The following is a 22,906-nucleotide window of genomic DNA, read 5'->3' on the forward strand; positions in this document are numbered from 1 at the left end:
TAAGGCCATCCCACCGTGTTCCTCTGACCCCTGGATGCCCATCAGACCCATTTCCAACATGCTCTTCCAAGTAAACATTTTCGGTTTTCCCCCTTTTCCGCCTTCACTGGCCGTAGATGCTAGTGGTGCCTTTTTCCTTTGCGTCGATTTCGTGATAATTGCGTGAGTATTTAACTACAGTAGTAAGATTATGGCCGTAGGATGTTGATCGAATGTTCAGACTTGCAGCAAACAGACTTGCAGCAACAAGGAAATAAACTTCTGGCCCGTCCCGACTACATGTTGGCAAAAGCAAAAAAGCTGGCACATATGTTTAGGCCACCGTTTGTATTTTATCCGACCGAATCGGGTCTTGTTTCAAAGTATTCAACGATAATAAATAACGAACGATAGCGCAATATTGGACGTACGTTGCCCGCTTTATAGAATGGAGTCCGCTTGTAGCGCAGCTCATACAAAAACAGCGCCAGCGCAGCGCCTAGATACAATTCACGAACTGGTGCAGCCTCGTCGTTGGCTCACCCAACAAGCTGAGGCTAAGCTCTGGGGCCAACGCTGGGGCTAGAACATTAAACACTGTCCGAAATAAAGAGACCAGCTCTTTGACTTCCACTTCGAGTCTTATTCGAGGCTCATATGTGGTTTACAGAACTCAATTATCTGTCACAGTGTTTTACTTTTTCCATTCAAATTTTGTGTCTTTTTGTCAATGCATACGTTCGACTTGATCTTCTGATTGGAGGCATTTTTTTTCTTCTGACTATGGAATGAGTCAATTTAAATCAAATCATTTACATTTCATCACAAATAGTTCTTGATGTATTAAACGTAGTTTTTGTCCTAACTACAATAACCACCAAACTGAAACTACTTCACAAATCGCGAATTGTAAGACAAAATCGCGAATCAACCAATCCTGCCTTGGTTTGCACAAACCAAGCGTTCTTGGAACGATGGGTTTAGAAATAAAAGTGATGATGATCAAATTAGAGTAAGAATATCGAATTCATCGAAGTATGCATTGGAACTGAAAGGATTTCATCCAATGTTTTGAAATGATATCAATTCAAGTAAGCTGTGAAGTGGAAAGCCAGTGTAAAAAGAGTTTCCATAAAAGGACATTCTCAACAACGTGTAAATATGAAGCAGACCAAGACTAATTCATAACGCCAAGAATGAGTGAAATCGGCCCATCCGTTCTCAACGTACGCCACTTCCATTTAAACATATATATAGATTAAATTTAAAAAAAATGCTAAACCTCTAACGTATGGTTATGGTTGGTTATGGCCCAGTTATTTTTTTCTACTAATTTTAGTAATGAAGTTAGTACAGTGTAGTTTAGTAATGAAGTTAGTACAGTAATTTTTTTTAGTAATGAAGTTAGTACAGTGAACGAAATTGAAGAACCGAACGGCTATAAAAACTGCCAGTGTCGAGGTATTGTTGTGCATCGATGCTGTTGTCTTCGTCGATCTGTGAGTCATCTTATCGATCACTCTCTGGTGTTAACACAATCCGCGATGCTTGCTGTTATTAATCGCCTAAAACCTTCATAGCATCCCCTATAGTGGTGACGAATTTATGTTTTTTACGAATATCAAAAGTGTTTCTTTCGTAATGTGTTTTATAATGTAATTTCATCATTTTGAACAGTTCATGCACACTAAATGGGATGAACAGTTCATGCACACTAAATGGATAGAATGCTCCCAGCATCAGATTTGAACCCAGATATTGAAACATGTTTGCCCAACTATATTTGTTCAGCTACAAGGGTGAGAATGAAAGCAGATGTTAGATTTCGATATAAATATGAGTCCGATCCTCTCTGTTCAACAGTGAAGCAGTATTCATTACTATCACAATGACGGAAAGTGTTAGATTGATATTCTTAGTGGTGCTTTTCAAATCATATTGTAATGTTCAAGGGAACGAGTCTAGTGGTCTAATACGTGTCGGCTTTCACAATGACACCAACCAACAAAGTAGTGCGAGAATTTGGCGCATAGCCGGAGGAGCTATAGTTCAAATCACCGACTATCCATACCTAGTGTCTATAAATAACGGTACCGCGGATGGTGTTATCATTAGCTACACCCACGTCCTAACTTCAGCATCTAGTGTATCTGATTGGGATACGGTAGGTGAATACAGTATATTATAAAGAAATACACGGACGAGTACAAGTCACAATATTGCTTCCAATTCCCTGACACAGATAACGATCCGCGCTGGTAGCAACTCAGTATACAGTGGAGGATATACTTTCAACACTCGAAGTTATCAAAAACACCCACAGTACAATCCCTCATCTAGTGCGAACAATATAGCTGTTGCTACCATTGATGGTAGTTTTAAAGGGTTTCCAAATGTGCAACCCATAGACATGTATATCAGTGAGCTTCCCATAGTATCAACAAATACCTTAAATTGTTTTGTAGTTGGGTGGGCCTATGATGAGTATTTTAGACGAAGTCTGAAGCGAGCAGAATACCAACTTATCACTAGTCGGGAATGTGCAGCAACATATGGCCTCAGACCGTCTTCGTGAGTATACCACAATCAATACAGGGTTACTGATATGAAGTGTTACCAATTTCACACTGCTTGTATCTTTTGAACCGCTCATAACATCAACGCCAAAATTAGTCTAATAAATGGTCAACATATTGTCTACAAGCTACCAATAACATTTTCGTCTCAGTTGTATCGATACATTTCTTACTGTGATGAAATTAAAACGTCATAGTGTGATTGCGTTATGTTTGTCTAGCAAATCATAACCAGCTATTGTTCATGAGCTCAGTCACCTTAAAGTGAATAAAATATTTGTGTATCACACCATAAATTGTTACAACAATTGGAAGCATTGCAAAATACTTTGGAGGTGGACCAAAAAAAAACGCAACATGGCATTACCTTACACCGTATCAAAAAAAAGTTCGGTGCGATCGAGTAAAGGAGTTGATGCGCTTGCACGAACATGACGAATTCTCAAACATTGTGTTCTCTGATGAAAAAAAAAATCCCAACTGGCAGTTCACGAACTCTCAAAACTATTGAATTTACTTGACCCAACGCTCAGACAAGAATTTGAGCTTACATACGGCCACTCGTAGCAATTTCCCATCGCTAGTAATGGCTTGGGCCGCAGTGCCCGCTGATGGGGGCTATCCGATTGTTTCCATCAAGCCTGGTGTCAAAGTGAATGCGACATATTATCGAGAAAATGGTTTAGAAGCTGCTTTAGAGTTGTGGACACGTAAACATTTCGGTCGTAGATCATAGATGTTTCAACAATACTCAGCACCGTCTGATATAGCTCATGTGAACCAAGAATGGTTAGGAAATCATGTTCCACATTTCATTTCGTCCACACAACAGATAGCGAATTTGCAAATGCAAATTGCGCAAATGCGATAGACTATTCCATCTGTTCTGAATTGTAGAGCTTTATTACTATTATTTATTATTTAGCGAAAATTATAAAATATGCATAAGCATGCAACTCGTGTTTGGACCGTTTGAATGCTATATTTAAGGCAAAGGTGGCCACATCCGGCTAAAGTGAATGGATTCTGAAATTTTGATTATTTTAATACAATTTTGTCTTCGAAATCGATAAAAAATAATTTCTCCCAAAAAAGTTATAGTGGTTTGAATAAGTAACACTTCATATCAGTAACCCTGTACTCCTTTTACTGACACTATATCTCCAGTTTTTGATTTTGCAGGGTACAATGCGCTAAATCAGTGATAGGTAATGCATGCAGGCATGACGATGGAGGTCCGCTAGTGTGCGATAACCGTTTATATGGTGTACTTTCCAATGTTCAATTAAACTGTGCAGATAACCGCGAAAAAGTTCACTTGTTTGCAAAGCTTGCGTCAATCAATATTCAGAGTTTTAAGTCAGCCACCGCAAGACCCAGAAGGGAGGCTCCAAGAGCTGCAACATCTCGAACTACACCAACTGATCCTCCGACAAGCCCTCGGACAACCCCTTTGAAAGGTTCCTCGACAACCACACCAACTAGCCCTCCGACAAGTTCACCTACTAGCCCACCCACAAGCCAATCAACAAGCCCACCAACAAGCCCCCCGACCAGCCCAACAACAAGGCCACCGACAAGCCCACCAACAAGCCCTCCGACAAGCCCACCAACAAGCCCTTCGACAAGCCCACCAACTATTCCTCCAACAAGCCCTCCGACCAGCCCTCCAACCAGCCCATCTACTAGCCCACCAACCAGCCCTCCCACAAGCCCTACGACAAGCCCTCCCACAAGCCCTCCGACAAGCCCACCAACTAGCCCACCAACAAGATCTTCGACAATCCCATCTACTAGCCCACCAACCAGCCCTCCCACAAGCCCTACGACAAGCTCACCAACAAGCCCTTCGACAAGCCCTCCGACAAGCCCACCAACAAGCCCTTCGACAAGCCCTCCCACAAGCCCTACGACAAACCCACCAACAAGCCCTTCGACAAGCCCACCAACTATTCCTCCAACAAGCCCTCCGACCAGCCCTCCAACCAGCCCATCTACTAGCCCACCAACCAGCCCTCCCACAAGCCCTACGACAAGCCCTCCCACAAGCCCTCCTACAAGTCCACCAACTAGCCCACCAACAAGCTCTTCGACAATCCCATCTACTAGCCCACCAACCAGCCCTTCCACAAGCCCTACGATAAGCCCACCAACAAGCCCTTCGACAAGCCCTCCGACAAGCCCACCAACAAGCCCTTCGACAAGCCCTCCGACAAGCCCACCAATAAGCCCATCTACTAGCCCACCAACCAGCCCTCCAACTAGCCCTCCGACAAGCCCACCAACTGATCCACCCACAATCCCTCCCACAAGCCCTCCGACAAGTCCGCCAACTAGCCCACCAACAAGCTCTTCGACAATCCCATCTACTAGCCCACCAACCAGCCCTCCCACAAGCCCCACGATAAGCCCACCAACAAGCTCTTCGACAAGCCCTCCGACAAGTCCACCAACAAGCCCATCGACAAGCCCTCCCACAAGCCCTACGACAAGCCCTACGACAAGCCCACCAACAAGCCCTTCGACAAGCCCACCAACTATTCCTCCAACAAGCCCTCTGACCAGCCCTCCAACCAGCCCATCTACTAGCCCACCAACCAGCCCTCCAACTAGCCCTCCGACAAGCCCACCAACTGATCCACCCACAATCCCTCCCACAACCCCTCCGACAAGTCCACCAACTAGCCCACCAACAAGCTCTTCGACAATCCCATCTACTAGCCCACCAACCAGCCCTCCCACAAGCCCCACGATAAGCCCACCAACAAGCTCTTCGACAAGCCCTCCGACAAGTCCACCAACAAGCCCATCGACAAACCCTCCCACAAGCCCTACGACAAGCCCTACGACAAGCCCACCAACTAGCCCTCCGACAAGCCCACCAACTGATCCTCTCACAAGCCCACCAACTGATCCACCCACAAGCCCACCAACTAGCCCTCCGACAAGCCCACCAACTGATCCTCGAACAAGCCCACCAACTGATCCTCCCACAAGCCCACCAACTAGCCTTCCGACAAGTCCACCAACTGATACACCAACAAGCCCAACAACTATCCCTCCGACAAGCCCACCAACTGATCCACCCACAAGCCCACCAACTGATCCTCCCACAAGCCCACCAACTATCCCTCCGACAAGTCCACCAACTGATCCACCCACAAGCCCACCAACTGATCCTCCCACAAGCCCACCAACTGATCCTCCCACAAGAACAACAACTATCCCTTCGACAAGCCCACCAACTGATCCACCCACAAGCCCACCAATTGATCCTCCCACAAGCCCACCAACTCATCCTCCCACAAGCCCAACAACTAGCCCTCCGACAAGCCCACCAACTGATCCACCCACAAGCCCACCAACTGATCCTCCCACAAGCCCAACAACTATCCCTCCGACAAGCCCCCCAACTGATCCACCCACAAGCCCATCAACTGATCCACCCACAAGCCCAACAACAATCCCTCCGACAAGCCCACCAACTGATCCTCCCACAAGCCCCCCTACTTTTCCTCCCACAAGCCCACCAACTATCCCTCCGATAAGCCCACCAACTGATCCTCACACAAGCCCAACAACTATCCCTCCGACAAGCCCACCAACTGATCCACCCACAAGCCCACCAACTAGCCCTCCGACAAGCCCACCAACTGATCATCCCGCAAGCCCACCAACTAGCCCACAGACAAGTCCACCAACTGATCCTCCCACAAGCCCACCAACTGATCCTCTCACAAGCCCACCCACTGATCCTCCCACAAGCCCACCAACTGATCCTCCCACAAGCCCACCAACTGATCCTCCCACAAGCCCACCAACTATCCCTCCGACAAGCCCACCAACTGATCCACCCACAAGCCCACCAACTGATCCTCCCACAAGCCCACCAACTAGCCCTCCGACAAGTCCACTAACTGATCCACCCACAAGCCCACCGACTGATCCTCCCACAAGCCCACCAACTGATCCACCCACAAGCCCACCAACTGATCCACCCACAAGCCCACCAACTATCCCTCCGACAAGCCCCCCAACTGATCCTCCCACAAGCCCACCAACTAGCCCTCCGACAAGCCCACCAACTGATCCACCCACAAGCCCCCCAACTGATCCTCCCACAAGCCCACCAACTGATCCTCCCACAAGCTCACCAACTGATCCTCCCACAAGCCCACCAACTGATCCTCCCACAAGCCCACCAACTAGCCCTCCGACAAGCCCACCAACTGATCCACCCACAAGCCCCCCAACTGATCCTCACACAAGCCCACCAACTATCCCTCCGATAAGCCCCCCAACTGATCCACCCACAAGCCCCCCAACTGATCCACCCACAAGCCCCCCAACTGATCCTTCCACAAGCCCACCGATTGATCCTCCCACAAGCCCACCAACTGATCCTCCCACAAGCCCACCAACTGATCCTCCCACAAGCCCACCAACTGATCCTCCCACAAGCCCACCAACTGATCGACCCACAAGCCCACCAACTGATCCTCCCACAAGCCCACCAACTGATCCTCCCACAAGCCCCCCAACTGATCCACCCACAAGCCCACCGACTGATCCTCCCACAAGCCCACCAACTGATCCACCCACAAGCCCACCAACTGATCCACCCACAAGCCCACCAACTGATCATCCCGCAAGCCCACCAACTGATCCACCCACAAGCCCACCAACTGATCCTCCCACAAGCCCACCAACTGATCCTCCCACAAGCCCACCAACTGATCCTCCCACAAGCCCACCAACTGATCCTCCCACAAGCCCACCAACTGATCCTCCCACAAGCCCACCAACTGATCCACCCACAAGCCCACCAACTGATCCACCCACAAGCCCACCAACTGATCCACCCACAAGCCCACCAACTGATCCTCCCACAAGCCCACCAACTGATCCTCCCACAAGCCCACCAACTGATCCTCCCACAAGCCCACCAACTGATCCTCCCACAAGCCCACCAACTGATCCTCCCACAAGCCCACCAACTGATCCACCCACAAGCCCACCAACTAGCCCTCCGACAAGCCCCCCAACTGATCCTCCCACAAGCCCACCAACTGATCCTCCCACAAGCCCACCAACTGATCCTCCCACAAGCCCACCAACTGATCCACCCACAAGCCCACCAACTAGCCCTCCGACAAGTCCACCAACTGATCCTCCCACAAGCCCACCAACTATCCCTCCGACAAGCCCACCAACTGATCCACCCACAAGCCCACCAACTGATCCTCCCACAAGCCCACCAACTAGCCCTCCGACAAGTCCACTAACTGATCCACCCACAAGCCCACCGACTTATCCTCCCACAAGCCCACCAACTGCTCCTTCCACAAGTCCACCAACTGATCCACCCACAAGCCCACCAACTGATCCTCCCACAAGCCCACCAACTGATCCACCCACAAGCCCACCAACTGATCCTCCCACAAGCCCACCAACTGATCCTCCCACAAGCCCACCAACTGATCCACCCACAAGCCCAACAACTATCCCTCCGACAAGCCCATCAACTGATCCACCCACAAGCCCACCAACTGATCCTCCCACAAGCCCACCAACTAGCCCTCCGACAAGTCCACTAACTGATCCACCCACAAGCCCACCGACTGATCCTCCCACAAGCCCACCAACTGCTCCTTCCACAAGTCCACCAACTGATCCACCCACAAGCCCACCAACTGATCCACCCACAAGCCCACCAACTGATCCTCTCACAAGCCCACCCACTGATCCACCCACAAGCCCACCAACTGATCCTCCCACAAGCCCACCAACTGATCCTCCCACAAGCCCACCAACTAACCCTCCGACAAGCCCACCAACTGATCCACCCACAAGCCCACCAACTGATCCTCCCACAAGCCCACCAACTAGCCCTCCGACAAGTCCACTAACTGATCCACCCACAAGCCCACCGACTGATCCTCCCACAAGCCCACCAACTGCTCCACCCACAAGTCCACCAACTGATCCACCCACAAGCCCACCAACTGATCCTCCCACAAGCCCACCAACTGATCCACCCACAAGCCCAACAACTATCCCTCCGACAAGCCCATCTGATCCACCCACAAGCCCACCAACTGATCCTCCCACAAGCCCACCAACTAGCCCTCCGACAAGTCCACTAACTGATCCTCCCACAAGCCCACCGACTGATCCTCCCACAAGCCCACCAACTAGCCCTCCGACAAGTCCACTAACTGATCCACCCACAAGCCCACCGACTGATCCTCCCACAAGCCCACCAACTGCTCCTTCCACAAGTCCACCAACTGATCCACCCACAAGCCCCCCAACTGATCCTCCCACAAGCCCACCAACTGATCCACCCACAAGCCCAACAACTATCCCTCCGACAAGCCCATCAACTGATCCACCCACAAGCCCACCAACTGATCCTCCCACAAGCCCACCAACTGCTCCTTCCACAAGTCCACCAACTGATCCACCTGCAAGCCCCCCAACTGATCCACCCACAAGCCCACCAACTGATCCTCTCACAAGCCCACCCACTGATCCACCCACAAGCCCACCAACTGATCCTCCCACAAGCCCACCAACTGATCCTCCCACAAGCCCACCAACTAGCCCTCCGACAAGTCCACTAACTGATCCACCCACAAGCCCACCGACTGATCCTCCCACAAGCCCACCAACTGATCCACCCACAAGCCCACCAACTGATCCACCCACAAGCCCACCAACTAATCCTCCCACAAGCCCCCCAAGTGATCCTCCCACAAGCCCACCAACTATCCCTCCGACAAGTCCACTAACTGATCCACCCACAAGCCCACCGACTGATCCTCCCACAAGCCCACCAACTGCTCCTTCCACAAGTCCACCAACTGATCCACCCACAAGCCCCCCAACTGATCCTCCCACAAGCCCACCAACTGATCCACCCACAAGCCCAACAACTATCCCTCCGACAAGCCCACCAACTGATCCACCCACAAGCCCACCAACTGATCCTCCCACAAGCCCACCAACTAGCCCTCCGACAAGTCCACTAACTGATCCACCCACAAGCCCACCGACTGATCCTCCCACAAGCCCACCAACTGCTCCTTCCACAAGTCCACCAACTGATCCACCCACAAGCCCCCCAACTGATCCTCCCACAAGCCCACCAACTGATCCACCCACAAGCCCAACAACTATCCCTCCGACAAGCCCATCAACTGATCCACCCACAAGCCCACCAACTGATCCTCCCACAAGCCCACCAACTAGCCCTCCGACAAGTCCACTAACTGATCCACCCACAAGCCCACCGACTGATCCTCCCACAAGCCCACCAACTGCTCCTTCCACAAGTCCACCAACTGATCCACCCACAAGCCCCCCAACTGATCCACCCACAAGCCCACCAACTGATCCTCTCACAAGCCCACCCACTGATCCACCCACAAGCCCACCAACTAGCCCTCCGACAAGTCCACTAACTGATCCACCCACAAGCCCACCGACTGATCCTCCCACAAGCCCACCAACTGATCCACCCACAAGCCCACCAACTGATCCACCCACAAGCCCACCAACTAATCCTCCCACAAGCCCCCCAAGTGATCCTCCCACAAGCCCACCAACTATCCCTCCGACAAGTCCACTAACTGATCCACCCACAAGCCCACCGACTGATCCTCCCACAAGCCCACCAACTGCTCCTTCCACAAGTCCACCAACTGATCCTCCCACAAGCCCACCAACTGATCCACCCACAAGCCCACCAACTGATCCACCCACAAGCCCACCAACTGATCCTCCCACAAGCCCACCAACTAGCCCTCCGACAAGTCCACCAACTGATCCACCCACAAGCCCACCAACTGATCCTCCCACAAGCCCATCAACTGATCCTTCCACAAGCCCACCAACTAATCCTCCCACAAGCGCCCCAAGTGATCCTCCCACAAGCCCACCAACTGATCCTCCCACAAGCCCACCAACTGATCCACCCACAAGCCCCCCAACTGATCCACCCACAAGCCCACCAACTGATCCACCCACAAGCCCAACAACTATCCCTCAGACAAGCCCCCCAACTGATCCTCCCACAAGCCCACCAACTGATCCACCCACAAGCCCCCCAACTGATCCTCCCACAAGCCCACCAACTTATCCTCCCACAAGCCCTCCGACAAGTCCACTAACTGATCCTCCCACAAGCCCACCAACTGATCCTCCCACTAGCCCACCGGCTATCCCTCCCACAAGCCCACCAACTGATCCACCCACAAGCCCAACAACTATCCCTCAGACAAGCCCCCCAACTGATCCTCCCACAAGCCCACCAACTGATCCTTCCACAAGCCCCCCAACTGATCCTCCCACAAGCCCACCAACTTATCCTCCCACAAGCCCTCCGACAAGTCCACCAACTGATCCTCCCACAAGCCCACCAACTGATCCTCCCGCAAGCCCACTTACCACTCCAACTAGTGGCACTACTACCAATCTCCCTCCTATAAATAGTTGCCTGATTTGTCCTTGTAGCATGTGCAAACGAAACCAACATAATGTGAAAACAATTAATATACGATTAGACTAATAATAATGTAATAATATACCGAAGCGTACCACCGTCTCCAACCTCGTGGATTTCGTCTCCTCCACCACGGCAAGACTGGACTGCGCCATTCTGACGGATGCCATCAGACTTCAAAGCTGCTTTTGACCGTGTTCCACATGCTCTTTTGATTGCTAAACTCGGCAAGCTTGGGGTGTCTCCCAACTTACTTGCACAGAGTAATAGGGTTAGCTCTTCCCTGTCGGAGGATGTCTTCTGCACTTCAGACGTCCCTCAAGGTAGTGTTCTTTCTCCTCTCTTATTTATTCTGTTCGTGAATGATATGTACAGCTTCCCTTGTCCTGAGGGCCGCTGTGAGTTCGGACTGCCGACATTGGAGCTTAGGCGTCCTGATGGGTAGATTAGATGTTTCGGATCTCCTGGCCCGTCTCCCTCTGTACTGTCCTTCGGGCACTTTAGGCCATCGCTCTCTTTTCCTCGTTCCCCGTCGCCGTACCCTCCACGGCACTACGGATCCCTCCTTCGGTGTCTACGTAGCTTCAACTTCGTCTATAACCTGTTCGACTTTTACCTCTCTTTCTCTGCTATCCGTTTCACCCTCTCCACTGCTCTCAACTCCTCTGCAACGGTCTGATCAGAGTCGCGGGAATTTTCCACTCTCGGTTTGTTTTGCATTCTTATTTTTTCACCCCTCTATGCCATCATTTTATTACTCGTAAGCTCCCTCTATTTTATTGTATCATGCTTAGTTTTAAGATACTGTGTCTAGCCCGACGGCGAACGCTTTTAAATATACTATTATTATTTTTATTATTATTATAAAGTCCGACAGTGTAATAGAAGAACCCTCTCAATGGTGGCTATAGATTAATTATATTTTCGTTTTTTGCTAGCCGTTACAATTCTAGTAATTGCGTCTACAGAACTGTCCGTTGAACTAGCGGGATTATTGCCAAACTCTACATCCGATTTTAAATAGCTTGTACTTCGATGCGAGGCAATTTCGATGCGAGGCTGATAAGGCTCAGATTCACGCGAGGTTGAATTTTCCAACGTCGTGATAGAGCTGATTGGGCTAAGTTTTTCTTCCGTAACATGAAAGTAACGAAAAAGATTAATCGTCTACTGTATGCGTACCACAACTCATTCACCACATACCTGCGCAACCAACCCTCGATGTGCTTAATAAAGATTGTGCACTTATGCCTTTATCAACCATTAAATATTCTTCACGCTCTGGGTTGTTTAATAAATCAGCTTTGTTACGGGCGTCATGAGCGTTGCTGCAAATATTACTCGATTCATTTCGTACGTTTAGCTTTATCTTCAAATCTTCTATTGCCCGAAGCAAAACATTGTTGCTCGAATGCGATGTTTTCCTTAAATATTTTTCACAAATACGTGTTATGTTCTCGTCCGAAAAATTTTTGGAAACTACAATATCTTGCGTTAAACGGTACATGATGCGTGCCAAATCACCATCCTTTTCATGACTGCAATTAAATCCATATTTTTAAACATACGGCTCGCCCGTCATTATATATGTTAAAAAAAAAATCCATATTTTGAGATGAATCTCGAGTCGCTTTTTCTTCGCCTGAATACGAGAATATTTACAGTCTGAGATCCAAATCGAGGGTTCTTGACGGTAATTTATCTTCACTCTTGTGCTTTCCACAAATTTTGCACTTCTCCATTTCTGTATTTAATTTCAACTAGTCCAATTAATATCCCAGCCTCCAGGTCGATACCTTTTGGACCGACGAAAATCGAAATAAGAAGCTTTTCAACGCGCCATCAACAATACCACGGCCTGCTGAAAGTGTTCGGTGTTTGCCATTTGCTCTACAAACAGCGCTCATTTTCGATACGCCCGTATGACAAAAATCACTCAACGTCACTCTTTCGGGTCGATTATTGTTTACGCGACCCCATAATCGACCCGCTAATCGACCCAACTTCGAGCAATCAAAAAAGGCCTTTTGCGCATGTATTGGTGTCATTTTCGACGCATTTTGCGATGGTGTGTGTGTCATCTTGCCGTATCGCTGTACCCCGTGCCCCCCCCCCCCCTCCCCCCGCAAGCATATTTCGGATCAACATAAAGCATGCAAAATTATGATTTCAATTTCACCAACTTTATTTATAAGCGTTTTCATTAATCTAACATACAATTTTCATTTGTTAATCACTTCACGAAACACTGCACTTACACGCAACACTTTTCCGCTCTTCTGCTGCCTGCCCTTCGCGTTGCTTGTCGGAGCGCCAACTCCTTCTGAAAAAACACAAAACACGTACATTCACGTTGAAACACAACGCGATCACCACGATTCATACAAATAGCACTTAAATTACTTACCAGATCATACACGATCTCGCGGACGTCGTTGCTGCGGGTGATAAAAGCCTGCAAAGATAAGAAACCACCAAATATCCGAAAATTATGCGTATTTTTATGAAACTTACCAAGCGCACGATCACCGACGCTCCGGCCATCTTGAAGGCCGAAGAGAACTGATTCACAATTTTCTCTTCCTCCTTTTCTTTCGCCACCTTCGGATCGGGCTGTCTCGAAAGTTCGTTGGAATCACATAACACTTAAAAATGTTCAACATTGCATGAAAAAGTGTTGGAAATGCAATAAAATGCAATGTGATATGTTCTTTTTAACTCAATATTAGTTTTAACATAGTTTTGGTCGGTATTTCATGTATTATTAACGGAAAAACTTGTGGTTAAAAAAACACAGTTTCGTTTCTCGGAGAGACTCTTTCACGAACCTCACGATCGTTAGATCTGAGAGAGAGAACTCTCGCCGTCCCTTTCTCGCGCGGCCTTCGGCTATGGTTGCCTGAAAAGTTCCTAGATAGCTGATCACACCCGAAAATGCTAAACATTGCACAAAAAAGTGTTTTAAATCGAATGAAATGTAATGTTACATATTATCAATAATTAAACATGGTTTTTAAAAATGTTTTGAGCGGTGCTTGATGCATTTTTCAATGAAAAACCTGTTCTTCATTTTCATCACTCTGGGGAACTTTTCATCGCGCCTTAAACTCGATCGCACACAGTTGCATTCGCGGTGAGCACCGCGTGTGCCGACACGGTAATGGTGAGACAGCACCAAAACAGCCATAGGAGCGAAAGCGACAGCATGTACTCGAAGGAAATATCCCTCTGCTTGAAAAAATATCCTTGTCATACGGGCGATACCCGTATGACAAGGATATTTTTTCAAGCAGAGGGATATTTCCTTCGAGTACATGCTGTCGCTTTCGCTCCTATGGCTGTTTTGGTGCTGTCTCACCATTACCGTGTCGGCACACGCGGTGCTCACCGCGAATGCAACTGTGTGCGATCGAGTTTAAGGCGCGATGAAAAGTTCCCCAGAGTGATGAAAATGAAGAACAGGTTTTTCATTGAAAAATGCATCAAGCACCGCTCAAAACATTTTTAAAAACCATGTTTAATTATTGATAATATGTAACATTACATTTCATTCGATTTAAAACACTTTTTTGTGCAATGTTTAGCATTTTCGGGTGTGATCAGCTATCTAGGAACTTTTCAGGCAACCATAGCCGAAGGCCGCGCGAGAAAGGGACGGCGAGAGTTCTCTCTCTCAGATCTAACGATCGTGAGGTTCGTGAAAGAGTCTCTCCGAGAAACGAAACTGTGTTTTTTTAACCACAAGTTTTTCCGTTAATAATACATGAAATACCGACCAAAACTATGTTAAAACTAATATTGAGTTAAAAAGAACATATCACATTGCATTTTATTGCATTTCCAACACTTTTTCATGCAATGTTGAACATTTTTAAGTGTTATGTGATTCCAACGAACTTTCGAGACAGCCCGATCCGAAGGTGGCGAAAGAAAAGGAGGAAGAGAAAATTGTGAATCAGTTCTCTTCGGCCTTCAAGATGGCCGGAGCGTCGGTGATCGTGCGCTTGGTAAGTTTCATAAAAATACGCATAATTTTCGGATATTTGGTGGTTTCTTATCTTTGCAGGCTTTTATCACCCGCAGCAACGACGTCCGCGAGATCGTGTATGATCTGGTAAGTAATTTAAGTGCTATTTGTATGAATCGTGGTGATCGCGTTGTGTTTCAACGTGAATGTACGTGTTTTGTGTTTTTTCAGAAGGAGTTGGCGCTCCGACAAGCAACGCGAAGGGCAGGCAGCAGAAGAGCGGAAAAGTGTTGCGTGTAAGTGCAGTGTTTCGTGAAGTGATTAACAAATGAAAATTGTATGTTAGATTAATGAAAACGCTTATAAATAAAGTTGGTGAAATTGAAATCATAATTTTGCATGCTTTATGTTGATCCGAAATATGCTTGCGGGGGGAGGGGGGGGGGGGCACGGGGTACAGCGATACGGCAAGATGACACACACACCATCGCAAAATGCGTCGAAAATGACACCAATACATGCGCAAAAGGCCTTTTTTGATTGCTCGAAGTTGGGTCGATTAGCGGGTCGATTATGGGGTCGCGTAAACAATAATCGACCCGAAAGAGTGACGTTGAGTGATTTTTGTCATACGGGTATCGAATTTTGGTAAAAACCCAATATATACACCTCAACCGATTCGGTAGGCTAACCGATTCTAATTGCATACATTTAGGGGCCGAACATTTCAAAATTTGGCGGTTAAATAACCAGTAAAATGAACAAGAACCTTAAACATGAGATTAAATCAATTTATGATGCGAAAAACTACCCAAATATTATCTTTCGACATTGAAAATGTAATCTCTCTCCCTCCCTTCTTCCGTAGTAACACTATTTAACGTTTATAATGTATTTTTCAAAGATATTTAACTGAAAAGGTGTGTATGTTTTTGGGACAATTATTATGTCTAAATCATCTTTTTATCTATCTGGAAGGGACGGGGGGAGGTACAAGCGATGTACTAGGTATGTACTCGCTCCCTCCCCACCCCTCCTCCACTTTCCACATGTATTTCTGTGTCCGGCTCATTCTATCGGTTATCTAACGGCAAAATTTTGAAATGGATAACCGCTAAAATTATTTGAATCGGTTGAGGTGTATGTTTTGGTTTTTTACCCGAATTTTTTTTAATCGCAGCCTCTATACATAAAAAATAAAACCTATCACAAACCAATTGTGTTGCAACGAAAGAAAAGAGCTTTTTTGGTAGAGCGACTGTTTTAGCAAGTCGAGCGAAAGAAAGATATGAAAACGGTCTCTTGACTGCCGTCGCAAAGACCTTTTAGGCTATTTCCTACTCCCATTATTTCGATCGAGCGAAAACGGGAGAAATCTACCTACGCTACTTGGTTACTACCTACTACTATCTGCATTTCATAGCATTCGAAGTACAGAGCACACCGCCGACCAAGTCCAGATCAGGCCACGGATCCATGATTGCGGTCCTTGATACGTGCCGATGTTTAGCTGAAGCAAGCGACCCGAATCGATCATCTCCTGATTTGGAACGTTGTCGAGTGTTTTGCAAAAGTTGAAAATTTGTCAAGGCCGGTGCTTTGCCCGATCCTTGATTTTTGCTTTCTCCTGCTCCCGGTTTGCGCCACTTTAACAATGGGCTACAACCCTGCAATAATGGGCTACAACCCTGGAACGTTGATAAAACGTAAACAACCTGTAAAATCGCTGTAAAAGTGGGATTTTCTAGTTTTTTACAATTTCGCAATTAAGGAAAAAGTGATAAGACCAAATTCAAGTCCGCTGCCGTGCAATTTCAGCCGTCGTTTTCGGTTAAATGAGTGGGTTAAGTAGTGCAAGATGAGCAGTGATCGACTTTTGTTTAGAAGTCAAAGTGATGAGTCGGTCGTCGGAACACCCATCGTCAAATCTCCATCGCTGGCCTCGATCCGCGAGGGATCGACACGAAAAGAGAGCTACAGCTCGCTTACCTCTTACTCTACGGGGGGTGCGGAAGGTGGAAGTAAGGAACGGAAGCATTTAGGTAAGTCGTTTTATTTCACTTTGTTCGTTCGTATTCCACTGAACACCGTTTCGTTTCGAGTCAATCCGGAGGTCCCAATCTACAAAGGAAACACACTAACCACCGCCACAGAGGGCACAACGTGTGCCCAGGACGGAAACGATGCTAACAGCTGCTCAAATTCAGATGTGTGCATGTGATGATACTCCCAGAATTTGGTCGTCACCACAATATCCACAAGTTCGCCCACCTCCTTCGGCTGGGCAAACTGTAGATCTATTGAAATGGGCCACGGTCCCCCAGGGAGCCCATGTGTGATCGAGAGGAAATATACTTCGCGTCCTCCAAATAGTACCGGCTGCGGCACATAGTCCATGATTGACCATTGGATCAATTTCACTCCCTCCTTTGGTCCGATAATGATGGAAGATTGTATGCTTCCGTCTATGACAAACCGTAGCCGTTTGGTGTGGGCATCTAATTCCTCTGTACTTTGGTACGACATCGTGACCATGTTATCGAAAACGGGCTCTGGACCTGGCAGCCAGTAGTTGCTGTTCGAACAAGTGAAGACAGATGTAGCAATTCGGAGAATAGATACAAACCGTCTAGCGAAACGCATCCTTACTTGAATCGCATTTGATGCCACAAAGAATAGAATGGCGCAGCACAGAACAACTGGTTGTCGCACGATTCCATCTGACGCATTGATGAAAGCTTTGCACCAGGAACCACTAGCTGTTCGATTGTTCTCCGCGTGTTACGGTCCATCTCTTGAAAGAAGTAACCCGAATCGGAGCCCTTGTACAGACCAAGTTCGTCGTGAAACACGCGGAATGTGTGCTGAAAAAGAGAGCACTGAATTGATTTTAGATTCGATCGGTCACTTCGGGATCGGTTACCGTAACATAGTGTCGCTGCGGTGTTGGAGCCGACGCCGCCGTGCTCTCATCTTGGTAAGGGAATCCGAGTGGCGTGCTGCATGCTACTAGCAGAGTCAGCACGGTGATAGCCGATAGTTTTGCCGTGAAGCTCATCATGCTGCGAAGCTGCGCGATGAATGGGATAAGGTAGCTGCAGCAAAGCAACGTAAAGGCAGCTGCTAAGAGACTTATGAATATTTCCGGATTGCGCGTACCGCCGAATCGGCCCGTGATCGGTACAAACAGCTCGATTAGAACATTGTAGAAGTTTGTGGTCCATAAAAGAACCGGTAGTTGAAATAGCAGATGGATGTAGATCCATGTACGGGTGGTTTTACCATTCCCGAGAAGACTGTTGGCAACGCTGGATGCCAGGGAACAGAGAAGTAACACCATGCATATGTAGGCACTACGAAATCCGGCTAGCGTGGCAGACACCGTGATGATGGCCCAAAATATGTTGACCCCGACGAGTCTCGCTTGAGTCATTTCGCCGTGCGTTAGATCACTCTGTAAATGGAAAGATTCGTTTAATTCATTCTCGAATCTCGTAATTAGATATAATCATCACTTGCCTTACTGTTTGAGTAGAACGCCGTGAGAAAAAGGTACACGAAACAGTGGGCCAGCAATGCTGGACAGCAGTACATCCCTAGTATCAGGTAAGTGTTCGTGTACCAACTCATACTGTTGCCGAGAAAGTCCATCTGCCTCGCTATAGTCGTACAGGAGATGAAACTGAATACGGTTCCTAGAATGGTGGCCGCCAAACCAAATCCACACTCTCGCAGGACGTTCAAATAGCCGTGTGATTTACGATTATGCAGTAGCATTAGTAAAGGAACAACGGTGGCCAAAGTGGACAGAGAGAAATTGATAATACGGCTTGTGGCAATATCATATTGTACAAAAAATAATCCAACAAAATCGAAAAATACTTTCTGGCCGACGGGTAAGTTGGTAGGATCTGCAATTGCCAGCTCATCGCCGTTCGCCAGTTCTCGCGTTAGTTGAAGAATGTTGTCTCCAGTGCGCTGCAGCACATTCAGGGACAGGAAGTCCATCGAATCGTAACGAGTGTGGTAGCGATATCCATTAGCAATATGGGCAAAATCCATCCCAGGTACTTCACCATAGTCACGAAACATACGAAAATCCGTATCGGAAGGTATGAGCCCGAGTTGGAATATTTCCTCACCGAACGCATGGGCGTACGGGTGCCGGATCGAGCGAGCGTATGCCTCAATAAGCCATGGGTGTTGGGGACCAGCCTGAAACAGTATCTCCTTTCCTCCCGAACCAGACGACTCCAAGTTCAAAAAAGCACGCACATCAGCAGCCCAGGCATGCTGAGTGATAAAACCGTGCCCGGCTTGTAGCATCGTTTCTTCGGCGCCATTGAACAAAAACGTTATCGTGTGTCGGTTGCGCTCTGAGTTGCGCGATAAAACACGCAAAACTTCCAACATCACTGCGCAGCTGGCCCCGTCATCGCTTGCACCGGGGCTGCTGGCAACTGAATCGAAATGACAATTGAGCAACAGCGATTGTGCTCCTTTCCCGGCCAATCGAACCACCACGTTCTGGACGTTCCGGTACATGCTGGTCATTGATTGATCCAACAGTGAAATGTTAAACACTCCGGAAACTGTTTGCTCATCGATGTCAAGTTGCTGGTGAGGATGTTTCGTGGACGTAATGCTCTGCAATTCCTTTAGCAGGAACTCGTGTGCCATAACCTCATTCGCCTGGCTGCCAACCGGCTTGGGACCGATGTCGTTTAACGTTTTCAAACTCGTCCAGGCGCGCTCAGCAATGAAGATGTTTGGAGACCTTTCCAGATCTGCCATTGTCAGGGCCGCTGGTAATCGAGTGGCAAGGAATTGCGTGAGAAGACCTGACATGATCACTAATAATACCGCGATGTACACAGCTGTGGGCCCTAGCTGATGGACACTTGTTACTTGTTGCTCATCTTCCTTGAATCGTACACGTTTCTCCGCTCCAGCCATTTATGCCACGAAGTCTACTCTGAACGTACTATCTCAAACGTGGGCCACTGAGGAAATGTTACTGGCAGTGTTCTGTGTTGTGTGCACAGCAGCAAGGTGTAGACTGTTAACGTTAGCCAAATCTGGTAAACGATACGGCTCTCCGGAAGGTGGTGGTACTTTATCATAGTCATCAGTCGGTCGTACAATTTCTTATCATATTATCGCACCGCTTCGGTTCAAATGCTCTGTTTGAGGTATTAACCAATCGCCACCGTGCGCGTCGCCTTTTGCATTTGGACTTCCCGCTGGTAAAAAAGTGCATTAATGGGGGGCTTTGGTTATTTCGGGTTGAAAAAAGGCTTATTTTTGATGATTTTTAGTGCAGAAACCATTCAACTTAATTTTCACAAATGAATGTCATATAAAACTACAACTTTTCAAGAATATTTGGATTTATTTTGGGAAGGATTTGATCTAAACTACGTTCATGGCATCCATTCTAGAAAGGCAAGTTTGCAAAAAAATACTTTTTGCGGTGCCCATCGTAGCCACGTGCTGGGTAATCAGAAATATTCAAATGAATATTGTTTTGTTAGACTATAAGTTTATCCAAGTAGCCCCGTCGAGTTTTTGTTGAATTTCCCAGTTTTCGATTTTTGGCAGGTTTTTGAAGTTGAAAAAGTGATGCTTTTTTCGATATTACCTCAAAAAACAACAATTGAGATAATTTAAAAAAATATTTAAAAAAAAAGTATCAACAATTTTTGCAAAATCTCGACGGGGCTACCTGGCAAATAGTATAAAGATTATGTGTTCAAAATTTCAAATCGATCGGTCCAGTAGTTTTTATGCTACGATGTGCACCGGTTTTGAATACATAGGTTTTGGTAATCGCTATTCAAAATTGCGAGATGCATTGAGCCTTGTATGAAACTCTGTTTTCCAAAAATCAATATCTTTGTCAGTTTTGCTTCAATTGATCTCAAAACTTTACACAATACTCTTGAAAGGATAAGCACTCATAAAAAATTATAAATAGTAAATGCGAAGAATTAAAATAAAATACCGAAGCCCCCTCTTAACACAAACTTTATTGCACACGCATGTGGAAAGTTTCTAGGAGAACCAGAATATGGATACGAAGGCAGCAAATCGTTTCTATCTGATTGCGTTATTGCTTTCCAATTAAGGCACTCTGGCATTGTCAATTGAACAAAAATGTTGAGGCATTTGTTCAGGCATCGAGTGCATCGAGACAATCGCTTTTTTTCTCGAAAAAAAGTTACTGTACGCTATACAAGTCGCATTTCTTACATTAGTATAGTAAAATTTCCTGGACTCCAGTGTATAGTTATCGCCCTTCACATGGCCAATTTAACAATATCTTAGTTAAATGGTAGACCAAAACATACTTACAGTCTGTCAAGAAAGTACCGGGAATAGTCGATTTAATCCTGGGCTGTCGGATCCAACTAAGTTTTTTTTTTCTAGGTTGGTACAACTGTCCTTATTTATTGTGCAAAGTTTAAGCGGAATCCGTCAATGCGTTTGTTTACAGCCATTTTTTAAGTATGGTGATGTCAGTATAAGCGACGATTTTTGTTTTGTGGCTTTAATCGACTCAAAACAGATGCCGTGAAGGGGCAAGTAAAGTTTTGGGGAAAGGAAAAAGTCACTGGGAACTAATTCTGGTTAATATGGTGGTTGTTCAATGATATTTTTTGAGTTTTAGATCGAAAAATAGAAAATAAAAAAAAATTAAAAAAATCTTTTGGAATGCAACACGTTTCATGTCCAAAAAATCAATCAAAATGTTACGAACCGATATGTTAAGTTAATGAAACAACTCTTTCAAGCTGTAATGATGATTTTCGAGCACCATATCTTTCATTTTATCGATGTTTTCATCGGTTGAGGAAGTTAATGAACAACCAGAACAAGGCGAACTGGTGACATCGGTCCAACCACTTTTGAAGGCTTTGTATCTCTTATGCACGAGTTTTCGATAGAGTATTATTGCCAAAGGCCTTTTGCAACATTTTCAATGCATCGGCACACGAAATTTCATTTGCAAAACAAAACTTTAAGCAAATTCTTTGTTCAATGTCGTCACCTATGATAACAAATCGCCGCTCACTACTGACATCGACTTACTTTAAAAATTACTGTAAGCAAACGGGTTGACGGATTCCGCTAAAATTTTGCACAATAATTAAGGATAGTTTTATCAATCTAGGAAAAAAAAACTTAGCTGGATCCAACAGCCCAGTCAGAAGAGTTCAAATCGACTATTCCCGACTCGACTAATCGACTATTATACTTTCTTGACAGAATGTACATTTGAAAATTAAAATCATATTGATAAAGTATGTGACAGTAAATGGTATGGTCGTGAGGAAAGTTGATGCAATGATAAAGCGTCCGTGATAGGTGATTGAGCCGATCACAATAGTGTTCGTTGAATGAAAAAATATTCTCTTTCTGGCTTATACTTTCCTGTTGACTGGCTATTACTTTCCACTGCGGTCCCCATGCGAATATCAGCTTGAGACCCCTTTTTACATCGACCGTATGTAATAGACGGATGAAGCTGGTTTTAAGCCGTGAGTCCAGAACATTCGGGTTGAAGGCCAAGGAAGTCGTTTAAAAAAATATTCCATTTTGACGATTGACCAGTTCCGAACCCACCTTACAAATCCAGTGATACAAATTACCTCACATTTGATCAGCAAATGGAGCAATTGATGAACAAAACAGAGAGATCTTTATAATTAATTTGAATTTAAAATCTATTTGAATATTGATATCCTTCTCGGACTATGGCAAAGAGATTCTGCAAACTTTAATAAAAATTGGAAGCCTTCATGACATCCAACAAAGTAAGTTTGTTGGTATCTATATATATAAATGAAAGTTGATGGGGGGGGTTGAATGAAGGGT

The 22,906-nt window shown here is 46.6% G+C and overlaps 3 protein-coding genes and 2 long non-coding RNA genes across 5 annotated transcripts in view; 3 read left to right on the forward strand and 2 right to left on the reverse strand.

The window, feature by feature from the left end:
• The first annotated feature begins 1,744 nt into the window (after positions 1 to 1,744).
• Positions 1,745 to 12,987, forward strand: LOC125959304 (mucin-2-like). Its single transcript, XM_049692124.1, has 5 exons — positions 1,745 to 1,778; positions 1,932 to 2,143; positions 2,222 to 2,351; positions 4,016 to 5,347; positions 12,962 to 12,987. Exons 1-5 carry the CDS (start codon positions 1,745 to 1,747, stop codon positions 12,985 to 12,987), a joined length of 1,734 nt encoding a protein of 577 aa, XP_049548081.1.
• A 241-nt stretch (positions 12,988 to 13,228) lies between these two features.
• Positions 13,229 to 14,301, reverse strand: LOC125960136 (uncharacterized). The gene is made up of 2 exons (XR_007469817.1): positions 13,469 to 14,301; positions 13,229 to 13,384 (listed from the first exon to the last, which is right to left on the reverse strand). It is a non-coding gene; the product is annotated as an uncharacterized LOC125960136 (long non-coding RNA).
• A 26-nt stretch (positions 14,302 to 14,327) lies between these two features.
• Positions 14,328 to 15,415, forward strand: LOC125960137 (uncharacterized). The gene is made up of 2 exons (XR_007469818.1): positions 14,328 to 15,175; positions 15,260 to 15,415. It is a non-coding gene; the product is annotated as an uncharacterized LOC125960137 (long non-coding RNA).
• Positions 15,416 to 16,709: 1,294 nt separating this feature from the next.
• LOC125950757 (protein RUFY3) overlaps positions 16,710 to 22,906 on the forward strand; it is a 15,276-nt gene continuing 9,079 nt past the window's right edge. Inside the window, exon 1 of the mRNA XM_049679008.1 lies at positions 16,710 to 17,070. Coding sequence (XP_049534965.1) covers positions 16,887 to 17,070 — 184 coding nt within the window. The 5' untranslated portion in view covers positions 16,710 to 16,886. The remainder of the gene's footprint in view (positions 17,071 to 22,906) is intronic.
• On the reverse strand, positions 17,076 to 20,040 carry LOC125950756 (endoplasmic reticulum metallopeptidase 1-like). Its single transcript, XM_049679001.1, has 4 exons — positions 18,548 to 20,040; positions 17,952 to 18,482; positions 17,678 to 17,892; positions 17,076 to 17,603 (listed from the first exon to the last, which is right to left on the reverse strand). The coding sequence occupies exons 1-4, from the start codon at positions 19,982 to 19,984 to the stop codon at positions 17,150 to 17,152; spliced, it is 2,637 nt and encodes an 878-aa protein (XP_049534958.1). The 5' UTR covers positions 19,985 to 20,040; the 3' UTR covers positions 17,076 to 17,149.

This window comes from Anopheles darlingi, chromosome 2, assembly GCF_943734745.1.
Source record: "Anopheles darlingi chromosome 2, idAnoDarlMG_H_01, whole genome shotgun sequence".
NCBI lineage: Eukaryota > Metazoa > Arthropoda > Insecta > Diptera > Culicidae > Anopheles > Anopheles darlingi.